Source organism: Carassius gibelio, chromosome B6 (genome assembly GCF_023724105.1).
Source record: "Carassius gibelio isolate Cgi1373 ecotype wild population from Czech Republic chromosome B6, carGib1.2-hapl.c, whole genome shotgun sequence".
NCBI classification, from domain to species: Eukaryota; Metazoa; Chordata; class Actinopteri; order Cypriniformes; family Cyprinidae; genus Carassius; species Carassius gibelio.
In genome coordinates this window covers 13090595-13104102 of record NC_068401.1, presented here as the reverse complement: position 1 = coordinate 13104102, position 13508 = coordinate 13090595, and the positions used below count along the sequence as shown (strand labels likewise).

Sequence of the window (13508 nt, the reverse complement as noted above, 5' to 3'; positions counted from 1 at the left end):
CATTGAAAGGAGCTGATTGACACGGACTCACCACTCAGAGTCCACAGGTGTGATGTCAATGCGAGGGGGCGTGACGAAGGGCAGAGTAGTTGGTCTTGCCATGATCTCGTCATCTGGACTGCGGGACCTTTCCATCTGCCGCCATGATAAAGGAGGCAACTGTAGGTTACCAGAGAAACGGCGCCGCCTCCGCCGCAGGTCCACCCCCAGCGTGCAACCCGAAGATGTGAAAGATTCACTAAGTCTGCAGTCTGGAGGCTCTTTACTGTCCTGGAGTGAAAAAAAAAGAGAGGTATGTAGGTATTAAAAATAATGCAGGGCCATGTCAGCAGATGAGGTTTTTGATGACAAGAGCTGTACTGTCTGCACATGTTCAGCCAGTTACACTGGAGTTGTATGTATACAATAAAATAAAAGCGAGTAAAAAAGAGAGAGAAAAAAGAGAGGGCAAAAAAAAGAACAATTGCTTTCAGGTGATTAAAGATTTGAGTGAACTATACAAAGACATCGTAACGTTTTCAAACCACTAGAGGGCGCCAAAGTATTCTATGTTTCTTGAAAATACATAAAAAGCATTTAACAGAAGACTGCTGCACTTACAAAAGCTATAGGTTTGGAAAGTCTAAATAAAACAGAAAAGATCTGTAAATAATATTTTAAATATTATACCTTTATAATAATTTTTGGATTAGACGTGTCAGATAAATCTTTATAGTCTATACATGCGCTGTTACAAAGTTTAAAACAAGCACCAAACCTGATTCATCTGATATATTTTTAGATGAATATTAAGGTACTGGTTAGCAAAGTACTACCATCTAAAAACAACCTTATTACCAAGATACTTCCTTTGTATTTTTTGTAAGGAAAGGGAAAGACAAAAAATTCCCCCCACAGAGCTGAGATAGGAGAAACACTGCAGTGATTGATATATGCTGTAGTCGCTCTAATAAATTTTCCATTACCACTGTGTTCCGGCGAACACGCTGTTCATTTGTGTGTACTACAAAACCATGACAAGCAAAGAGTTCTATCAATTTAGTCATCCTCACAAGGTGCCCACAAAAACAAAGATACACACAACAAAACCAGTAGTCAGATTCACCAACAAAATGACTCGGTTCTACTTCAGTTTGAATAAGTGTCATGCGTCTTTCTCTGAGGTTATGTAAATAGAATGTTTTCTCTTCCTTTATCACACACATACATGTAAACAACAAACTTCTAAGACACCACTCGCTCTCAAAAATAAAGTGATACCTTTCATGAGGTAATATGTACCTTTAAGATACTAATAACGGGTCATTTAGGGTTAAATAAGGTAAAAAGATGTACATTTTAGCTTTTCTACCTTACTGTACCACCCCAGTGACAGCTTTGTATTTTTAAGTACTTTTTGATTATTTTAATATTTCACTAGTTCATTTGAAATTTTATTGTACTTTATAAAAAATTAAAAGCATTTCGTAAAAGCACATAATAATATTTATATAATTTTTATTTTTTAGATATACCCATTTTAATTCATATATATTTTTGTCTATTTATTTTAAGCTCTAAAAATTACTTCACAGCAATTGCTAAAGAAATTGTTATTTGTCGGGGTGGGGGGGCTTGGGGGGTGAATTGCAACTGACTAAAAAGTCATAAATAAAAAGCTTAAATCATGAATAACATTAATTAAATTTTAGAAAAAAAAATTCCAGAAGTATAACATTTTCATTATTATTATTTTAATTATTATTTAATTATTGCATTATTGATTATTATTATTATTTTATATATATATATATATATATATATATATATATATATATATATATATATATATATATATATATATATATATATATATATTACTGTAAATAAAAGAGTTGGAAAAGCATCTTTCTCATTACAGCAGAGCTACCAGAAAACATCTCGTAGGGTCTTTAAATATCGCATTCGACAATGAAGGGCCTTGTAGTGCAAAAACAAACCATGGCTTTCAGTCAGATTCAGCTGTTTATTTATGATCCAGAATCAGATCCAGAGGCTGAAATTTAACAAGAGCTGCATCAGTAACGTCTCTATGTGGTATGTACTTAAACTGTATATATTTGCTTAGCAGTTTTGGAAAATGACTAAGTTCCACTTTGTCGTCTTTTTTTTTTTTTTTTTTTTTAAGCTGTACATGTGGAAAGTGCAGTTTGATGACAACATCGCATGTTGTTTACTTGATGTGCTTACGCGCCGATAGCTAAGTTAACAACACAGAGATATTTGAAGCAGTTTTACTCACCGCCCGCGGTTCCAACACACGATCGTGACCCTTTTTCTTTGGGACTGCATTATCCTTAAGAAATAAACGATGTGCAAATCCGGCGTCAAACTGGGCCTTGTTTGTAAAACAAGCATCTTCGAAATGCAGGGAACAAACACAAACACTTGCACAACTCCGTTGATGCTCTGTAAAAATAAACTCCATCCACTGGTCCCTTAATGCTGTTTTTTTTTGGTAATCTGTGCAGGGTTTTCTTGCCCTGGCAACCAAAAACACACTTCTTTTGTGACATTTCGCGACGCTCTCGCGAAATGTCGAAAACCTTTCCGAAACTTGTGACAAACCGGAAGGAGTATTTTTGGAACAGAAATACTCCTTCAAACGTACAACTTAATTTTTGAAACTTTGTCCATGTTTAGCATGGGAATCCAACTCTTTAACAGTGTAAAAAACTCATTATGCATGAAATAGCATTTCACCCCCCCCTCCCCTTAAAAAAAAATCCTAATTTCTAATTTATTTATATACAACATCCAATATATAAGTTATATCTTTGTGCATGTACTGTAAAACCATTCACACTAAGCTGTGTGCTGTGCTGTTCCAACACAGTGGTAGTGAGCATGATGGGAAGATATGTGGGCAGCTGAAGATGTTTGATATCAGACCAACACTGACTGGAAAGCAAAAGAAACTCGCCAGCAACTGATATCATCAGTACAGCTGAGAAAAGAAGAAGAGTGTTTCTGCATCATCTGTCAGGAACCACAAGAAGAAAAAAACTCTGAGGAATGAACAGAGCTCATGTTGTGAAGAGGAACACTGCTGACAGGAGCTGCTAAAAAGCTCATCCAAACAGACAAAGCTGAAAAAGCTCTGGATTCTAAGACAAAAAAACACTTCTACACCCCGTTTTCATCTGAAAACAGAACAGGTGGAGGAAAAATAATGCCCTAACCTAATAGAAAATGCATCACCACAGATCATATCTCCATATGTCGCCAAATTGTAGACATATCTGTATAAGTCTTCCACTCTACACCCCCACATCGATCAGATTTTTTCCCCTTCGAGCCTTTCCTTCAAAAATCTCTAAATGTAGATCCTTCAACGGGGATTTTCATATGCTTTTGTCGTTAAATGCAATGCTCACTTTGAATGCTGGGAACAATCTGCTATCCTTCACATCACATCCTGGGAGGATGAATCATGCTGAGAGTCTCAGAGTTCATTTCAATATTTCAATATTTCAAAATACTCCGTCAAGGACGCTGCAGATAGCTTCAAGGTTTGGTCTGTTCTCAAGTCCTCAAAGAAGATGTTTCTGACAAAACGTGTCCTGGCTAGAGGTGACTATAAAGACAGATGTTACAGAGGCCTGCAAGCGTCAAATTGATCTCAAAAGCACCATAGGAGTTCATCAGTTCCTTCTGCAGACCACTGGTCTGGATGTAGCACCGTGGTCCTGTGAGGCATGACATTTTAATGACAGACAAACTCACTTGAACTTAAAAAGCAATATAAAAAAATGATTTGTATAAGCCATGTACAATGTTCTGTTGAAAGCCATAGGTTTAAGGGAAAGACAGAATTTAAAGTCACCATTAATTCAAAACTGACTTTTCAGATTGGACTATTCTTTAATGAGAAATGTTGCTGAAATAAAATATTTATTAATGGTAAATAGTTATAAATATATATGTACAGGTATAGTTTTAGTTAACAATAAAATAACCCTTCCAGTAACATACATTGTTGTAATTAAATTAATGCAATAGCAAACAAAACGATTAAAAACCTTTTTTTTTTTTTCTTATTCAAGAAGCCATTTCACTCAGACATACATCATAATAGGGAAGAAAAAATGAAACCTATTGTTTCAAGCTGATTATAACATGTTACTTACTGCTAATCTTGATATTTCTCCTCTGCAAGGGTTTAAGAAGTGCTGTTCATTTGTGAATGAGTCAGAAAACAAGATCAATCAGTCTGATCCATTCTGATTCATTCATAAATCGAAATGATCCAAGTTAATTCAGTTGTGGTAGCGGAATTTAGATTAACAGCTTACTGGAAGGGAAGATTTTCAGTTAATAATGATTTCTATTTTGGCTCGTTTCTTCTCACACAATATCATACGGCTTCAGAAAACTTGGAATACAGTACATTTTGACCACTTCTATACTTTATGATGCCTTTAGAATTAAAATCTTAGGTTTCCATTATTTACTAGTACCTGTGTCCAAAACAGGAACACATTTTTCATTTTGGGGTGAAATATTACTGTGTCCTTTAAACATAGTGTTCAGATTCCCCTTCAGTCAGGGACGGACAAGCCATCTGGACGTTCTGGAGAATATATCTCTAGACTTCTCCTGAACAGCCGTCCATCCAACATTCATCATCAAAGAAAAGGTGTCAGATAAAGTGACGTTGGGCAGCCGACAAAAGGGGGCGCTAATGAAATCTATTTTTGCTTAAAAGAAACCGAAACCTGTTATTTAAATCGTTATCACACCACTACACACAAACTACGGGGATGCCTGAGATGCACTTGCCTCAAATTTCAAAGGTAAAATGCATTGTCAACAAAAGCTTTTTGCCAAATGCATGACAGAAATGTTTGCACTGAACTATGTTCTTAGGGTTTCCGCGGGTCCTTCAAAAAAAGTTTCAGTTAAATCATTTAAATGTAAGACCATGTCATTTCTAAAATGATACAGAAAGCACTATATTTCTGCTTGTTCCGAATGAATTAGCTTTTTCAATAAGCCCTAAATATTTTACATTTGCTAAATATTTTTAAATGTGAACCAGTGGATCGACAAAAAGCTAATGCATTATAAAATGCAATCTAAACAATTAAGACACTAAGATGTATTTATGTAATTTAATATAATAATTGATTAATAATAGCCTAATTGTTTAAATTCATATAATAATTGATACTTTTGACTCTTCCCTTTTCTTAAATTCAACCCATTGTAGAATCGTTGCTGCCTCTTTATGAATGAATGGAATATTCATGTAAGACAGTGCGAAGTAATAAATAGCAGTGAACGTTTGGACTAGGGGTGTCCTGGGATATTAATATAGTGCTCATTGGCTATATGATCTATAGCAGGGATGGTTTACTAATCCACTTCCACACACCTTTTACATCATTTCCTTTTTATTGAAGGAAAATATAGTATAATTCATGTAATTTATTTGTAAAGATTTTATTAACTATAAAACTTGTGCAGTTCAGCTAATTCAGAAGGGAAACCTTGTTGTCAGTTGACAGTAATATCACCCCAACAAAAAAAACCCATCTCAGATTCATTGTCTGTAAATCTGCGTCCTATTTTTTATTACACAACATTCTCAAAACAATATAAGAGGACAGTTATAAAGGGCTTATTAAAAATAAATAAATAAATAAATAGTTATTCCAAATGGTACCATAAAATAACCGGGGAACTGCAGGATTTTAAAGATAAAATTTAAGAGCTTTAAAGACCTTTTAAGACCTAAACTTCGCATTCCAGCCATCAAACTATTTTTAAGAGACAGGTCTATTGAGTTAGAAAATAGAGAAAATTGAATTGTCTATAAGGAGATAAGTCTGATAGATATGACACACACACACACACACAGAGAGAGAGAGAGAGAGAGAGAGAGAGAGAGAGACATGTGTATACTCAAATTGAAGAATTATGTTGTTTCAGGTTTCTAGATTCTAGGTTTAAGCTTATTATTGTCATTTTATACATTTTGCATTCTGCTCTTTTTCTATTGATTAATGATTTTAGTTCATACAATAATACATTTATTTCAATCCCATACTGAGACCAAAAATTCATTTGTAATGGTTTTATTTCATTACAGTCCATCCCTGCCTTCAGTCAAGGGCAAATCTGAAGATATTTTGCAGATTTTGATGCCTCTATGAGCTCATGTTGCCTGGCAAAGGACATAATCTGTATTTGACAGATCCAAACATTAGCTCACGGTAAACGTATCATGTTGTGATTGGACAGCGTCCTCCTAAGTTGATGTTATCTGGAACATTGGCTCAACCCTGTCTGTGCAATTACAATGTTTTGTCCCCAAATGAACTCAGAGGGAGAGCACAGGAGCATGACGTAGCAATCAGCCAGACCAGGGATGACCAAGGTGACCTCCTGAGATGCCCTGTGTCTGGAACACTCTGCGGTCAGCTCGCAGCCATCGCCTGCAGTCACCCGAGACCACATTCTTTTTTAATTCATTAGACTAATGCAGCGGCTCTCCGAGCTATAAAACAGCCCTGTGCTCTACGGACAACCTTTTCTCCTTCAAACCTAAATTACCCAAAGCACAGGCACTCAAACAAAATACCTTTGACCATATGGTGCTTGACTCTCTTTGACTTTGTTTGAAAGAAAAAACACTTGAGAAATGTGTTTCATCAAACACAGAACATTTCTGGACTAAACAGAATATGATGTGATTGTCAAAATATCAACATTTCAATAGTCCAGCAGTTCTCATTTCTAGTCCTGGCGAACCAATCACTGCACATTTTCTATGTCTCTTTTATCTGACACATTTAGTTCAGTTCATGGAGTTCAATAAAATTCACCAAAATTAACCACTGCTGTAGTCGATAACAATAAGTGTAGTTTCACAACATACAACACCAGAACAAAAAAACCCCCCTAAGATTAATGAATATTGAATACTTTCCTGTATAATAAATTAAAATAAATAAAAACAACATTATTATTTATTAACCTCAAATAAAATAAAATAAAATTATTATTATTATGAATAATAATAATATTATTAAATGCAGATTTATTATTGTTATTGATTTTTTTTTTTTTAATACTAATATTAAATAATGCCAAATATTATTTATAATAATAATAATAATCTTTTATTGCATTAATTCTAATAATATAATAAATAATACTGACAACTATTATATATATATTGTTGTTAGTACTAAAATGTTCTATTTAAATTATTTAAATAATAAAAATTTTTTTTTTTAAATGTAGTTGTACTTTCAACTAAGTTGTTATTATAATTTCTAGTGGTGTCAAACGATTAATCGTGATTAATCACATCCAAAATAAAAGTACATTTTTACATGTATGTATGTGTGCTGTCTGTGTATATTTTTTATTTATACATAAATATACACACATACAGTGTATATTTAGAAATATTTACATGTATTATCAGTTATATAATTTATATTATAAATAAATATATTTAAAAAATAACACATTTTTCTGAAATATATACATGCATGTGTCTGTATTTAAATATACAATAATAAATATACACCGCACACATACAAAATCTTTTATTTTGGATGTGATTAATCAAAATGAATCGTTTGATGGCGCTAATTATTATTATTATTATTATTATTATTATTATTATTATTATTATTATTATTATTATTATAAAATGCAGTTTTCCATTAGGTAAATAGTAATACTTCATATTGAATTTAGTTAATTCATGTCAATTATTATTAATATTGTCGTTTCATACTAGTAATATATACATTGCTATTTGCTACCCATTACTACTCCTCGGGAAGTAGGAGTTGGTACTGCATTGCCATCTTTTTTTTAATCAACTTCTGAAATTCCTAGAATAAATCTACAGTAAAATGATTTTATATACAAAACCCAAGTGTAAAGAAGACATCATTTTAAAACTTATGACATGTAATCCTATAACAAATCCTGTAATGAGGAGCTTAACTATGTTTAGTACCTTTCTGAATGACTATTAGTCTCATTATCCCATTCCCAAAGCAGATAAAGAGAATCATTAAAGGTGACTGGAGAAACAGAAGAGACACATCACACCATGGATGTGAGTTCATGGGTTCACCTCATAAACCAAGAGTTCAATAAATTGGACAGATCCAACGGAGACTCTACAAGCAGAATTCTAAATAATTCCTGTAGCAGAATAAGAATTGTATCCACTCATAACTGACAGTCAAAATAGCCATTACATTTCATATGCAGTTATAATAGTGACAAACAAACCTTCCATTACAAAGTTTTTAATTTCAAGGGCTTTGTCAAAGACATGACTTAGCAATCCAAACTGAGTTGATAAAGCCAAATTATTATAACACAAACAGAGAAATATCTAAAATATTGGACAGAAGCAACATCATAACACAGTGCATTGGAAAGCTATTTATCCCTAAACAAAGAGTGCAAACTGGCAGAATATTTGTGCAGAGTGACTAGGAAAGTAGCCAAAGATACATGCAGACAGGGACAGGCATGAAAGATGACAGAGTGTGTCTCCACTGCGCACAAATGAAATAGAAACAGAAGTGCACATTTTGACCTCATGTTTGAACTACACAGATCCAGGGACACTTCATTTCACAGCCCACCTCAAAGACTTCTGTAAGCACACAAGGACAAACTCTCAGGCTTGCAAGGTGAAACTCTAGCAAGCTAAATGCTATCTGCAAGCTACGAGAAGCCCTGATATCACACAAGGGCTGGAACGAGCAGGAAATAAATACCAGCCATAAAATGAAATCAAGTATAAAATGTCTTGTTTGTTTAAAAGTCAAGAATACACCACACTGTATAGCCAAATTTAGTTTGGAACACCACTCTGTCAATCAAATTCAAGGGCCAGAAGTAACTTTCATAAATAAATATTAATATTGAGTAATAGATGGGGACCCTTCTGCTGCAAAACAGAATTCTGTGGGAAATACTGGCATACATAAATGTTAGCAATACTTTGCTAATATAAGCTTCTTTTCTCCATATGAATAAAACTACTTCATCTTATTCTGATAGTGAGGGAGAAAGCAACTCCTGCTGCTGCTGCTTGACATTTATGTCACTTTTTTATGACATTTATGTTTCTGTGGCTTTATCAGATGAGCCCAACACATGATTGCACAAACAGAACACATGTATTTCATCACATATCCTGCTGCTAACTAGAGGTTTTGTCAAACGTCAATATGTGACAAGCAGGGAGCAAAACAAAGAAGCAAGGAAAAAAGAAAGGAGAACGCGTAGGGGAAGGCTCAGTAGATCAAGAGTAAAGCACTCAAGCTGGATCTGTGCCCATCCTTCTCATGGCTGAGCAGAAATCCAGGAATATAACACCAGACAGAATAGGCAGTTCTATCTGGCAGCATTCTAACTGAACCTCATAAGTGACTTTTGGAATGCTCTACATAGGCAGCAATCCTTGAACAACACAAATATCATGCCACATGGGAGTGATAGTCTAATAAGCATTAAATACACAGCACACGCAAAAAAATGGGTGAAATAACTATAGACTGAACTAGGTGATATGTATTGCTTCAAAATATTAGCCAGTACCACCAAAATTTCATGAATCTTTTGTGATTTTTTGTGCTGATTCGGTGGAAAAAACCCCAAAAGTAAACTGTACTGAGCTGTAACGTGCCATACCATGCAGTGGAAAAGCACCATTGAGTGGCAGCATAATTAAAATACTTAGATCAATATTTGCATCCACGATGCAACCCAAATATGAAAATCAATAGGTTTTGGATCAAAGCATACGTTTATACACTCAAATACTCCAAAACCAGAATTCTCTGCAATATAAATTCTAAAATATTGAGTCTGATAGTGCTCTGTGGTTTATATTCAATATTTTATGTTAACAGTCAATTTGTATGGGCCTTGTGGTTACACAATCAATCTATTGCGTTTCATGTCTTCATCATGTCAGCCATTGGCAACAGCCTCTATCAATTTTTAAACAGCTCTGTGAGCTCAATGTAATGGGTCCAAGGCAACAGACCAAACTGCAGCACATTTAAAGAACAATCTCATCATAGAAAGTAGACTGAAGGATGTTCAGAAGGAAAGTTAAATTAGAGTGCTGATAAAGGATCAGTTTTACACTTACCATGTGCTGATAGAAAAAGTATATGTGCTATATCTACTGGGATGGAGTGAAGGGACTCGCACAGGAATTTTGAGATATACAAAGGAGCCCAGAAAGCAAGAAAAGTGTCAAAAAGTTGAAAAACTTGCAATATTAGGCAAATTAGGGCTGGAAAAGAAAATACTGGCCAACAGCTAATACTGTAGCTGTGATGTAAAAGAGTGGCGTCAATCAAAAATGTATCAAAATGTGAGTTTCTGTTGGATTGAGGCCTTATACTGTATCACATTGTTACATATTACTTAACATACTAAGTAATAGTAAAAAAAAAAACAAAAAAAACACTTTACAAAAACATCCTTAACTTTTTGAACTTCACTTAATTTCTGCTGTAAATCAACAACAACATCAAAAAGTGACAATGAAGTGAACTGTTGACAGTACACATTTGTCTTTGTGTGCATGCGAGAATAAGAAGACGAATGTCAGAATTTCCTTGAAAAATGTCCTGCAAAAGACAAACGTCCTTCTTAAATCTTTAATCTTCATGTCTAAAAGAGACCTTTGGTTTACCTCCTTTGATAATTCTCAAACACTGCTTCCAAATGTCATCAGGCATTGATATTCACCAGCTAGTGTAAGATATATGTTTGTTAGCTCAAGGTCAGTAATTATTATAGTAAATAGTGGTTTCTGTGTGATATAAAATGATGGTTATAAAACATTTACATTTGGTTAATCTTGAATATTTTTACATCCTTTGTTAAAAGGATAGTGTTTTGCGAGGTCACCTGACACGACACAAAAGACCACAAGCACAAAAACTGTTGAAAACACTACAAGACACATACAGGAAATCGGGCAGTGTGCAAACAAAGAGGAAGCCAGAGAAAATAAAGAGATCTGCACATTCAAAAAAGAGTGTTGAACAAGTGAGGGGATGAGTAAGAGACATGAAGGAAATGCCGTATATCTTCACTGCTTATCTTTACAGACACACGTCTTCCTGCAGTCTGATTGTCAAGGAACACTTTACATGGTTTGATCACTGACTCATCTCTTATCTAGAGACAGTTTCTCTTCACCTCTCAATCTCCTCTTCATTCCCTACCTCAAGGATACATTATATGATGGCCTTGTTTTGACATATGCTTGCAACAACCATTATAAATTCATTTAAGCTAATAACCGTCATATTTTAAGAGATGAAGCTCCTGAATTAACTAGTTGATTCAGTGACTATGATGACAGTAACATGCTTTGCTCCTGAATTAATGTTTTTAATGAGCAGGTCCAATGATTGACTCATTAGGTTTGTCCCAATTTGTTTAGTTTGGCAATATTCTGTGCCTTTTTGTAGTATACAGTAGATTAATATAGTTATTAAATCTACTTATAAAGACAGTTATTTGTTGCCACCTAGGGATGAAACAATGTAAACTTAATAAAGGGTAACTGAAAAAAAAACCAAAATCAATGCACAGACTTACAGTTTTTTAAAACACACAAACACAGACAAGCAACGTGATACAAGTCACAAAAAAGGACTAAATATCAGCTTTCCTGGTGTTGTGCACGGCCAATCACACAGTATGTCAGAATACAGAATTATAAATCAGCCCCCTTAAGTATATCCACAGGTGTCCCCCATGGATCTATTCTGGGTTCCATACTTTTTACATTGTAAAATCTGTTTGTCCAAACACTAACAACCAAATGTATGGGGACAACAAATTTATATTTTTGGAAATACATGATTCTGTATCACTAGTACTCACCTCATTAGGTGACACAGTCAGAACGCTCCGGCTTTTCCTCATCTTCTGTGAAGTTTTCCTTTCCCTGTCTTGCACAGGCCTGCTCCGCTGACACTCCTGCAAAAACATCAACACAAACCCACACAATCAACTCTCTCAGCAAAGACAGAAAGAACAGAAGAAAGAAAAGACATCTGACCTTGCTTGCTCGTGAGAGTGATGCCTCAGGGTAATGTTAAGATGGAGAGTCTTTTGCTATTCTTCAGCGAGAGTGATAAAGAGAGCAGTGCAGTTTGTCTGCAGTCTGACAGTGACAAGCATCTCCTAAACCCTCAAATCCACCACTTTATTTGATTTTGTGCTCAATATTTTTTTCCAGTCTGTCTAAACTGACTTGCAAAAGTGAAGTTAAGAAGATATCCCTGTACAAAGACTGTGGTGGAAGAATTTTTACGTCCCTTGTGTATGATTCACCTCTGCAAAATTCAAACAGCAGGGATTTATACTCCAAAACCACATGGGTCAATATTATTTATTTGAAAAGCAGTAAATAAGGGTGAAGTGAAAAACAGTTCAACAGAAGTTAACCAGGGATATTGTAAATCATTGCTGATGGGTCATTTATTACTGCTAAATTTACACTGATGTTATTGTATTGTAATTGAAGTGAAAAGATGTTACTCTGATTTTAATTTTCTTAAGTTAGATGCATGTTATGCATCTAACTTAAAAAACCTATACATATACTTTGCTATATCATAATTTATTCCATCCAAAATATAAATAATTTTAAATAAATTTTTACTGCTTTATAAGTAAATCTTTCTGAATTATGCTATTTACGTAAGTCTAGAGTTTAGATGTTCTAGGTGGGTCATTCTGTAAACAGTGCAAGAGCAGGGTCATTTAGAGGATCCTGCTCTTCTATGATCGTGTACTGAATGATAATTATTATACAGATGGTCTGGTTTTTATAGCTGAGCAAATATGTGACTCTGAATTAATGAAATACTGCAAACCAGTTTGAATGTGATTTTCAAAAAGCAAGATTAACCAGCAGGAAAATAATACATTGACAATGTGCTGTTGCTGTAAATTGGAGCTGCTCAGTTGTAAAGACCCCAAATGCTTTTGAAAATTCAATTTAAGGAACATTCTATGGAAGAAAAAATACAAGCTAGAACACTGTCTGAATGAAGCATATCTACAGGGCAGAATGCATCAGATTTAGAAAATATTTGTTTTTTCTGCACAATCTCTACAGTAGTTTACAGTTTACAGTAGTTCACAACTGTGCCAGTCTCATTCCTCTCTCTCTTCAACAGTTTTCTTGTCTATCTTTTATTTATATATAATATATGAAAAAAAAATAATAATACATATATATATATATATATATATATATATATATATATATATATATATATATATATATATATATATATATATATATATATATATATATATATATATAAAGAATAACAATAATAATAATTTAAATGTAGTGTTTTAAGAGGTGTTTTATTTCCCCCTAAGTGAACATTAATGAACTTGGCTGAACATCTTGTTTTTTATTTAATCATCTT

General features: G+C 34.0%; 1 protein-coding gene across 1 annotated transcript in view; it reads right to left on the bottom strand.

Annotated features, from left to right (window-relative positions):
• pde4ba (phosphodiesterase 4B, cAMP-specific a) overlaps positions 1–13508 on the bottom strand; it is a 138241-nt gene that overhangs the window by 95118 nt on the left and 29615 nt on the right. The window contains exons 2-3 of the mRNA XM_052558280.1: positions 11944–12039; positions 32–270 (exon numbers count right to left, since the gene is read on the bottom strand). Of these exons, the coding sequence (XP_052414240.1) occupies positions 32–270; positions 11944–11985 (281 nt within the window). The 5' untranslated portion in view covers positions 11986–12039. The remainder of the gene's footprint in view (positions 1–31; positions 271–11943; positions 12040–13508) is intronic.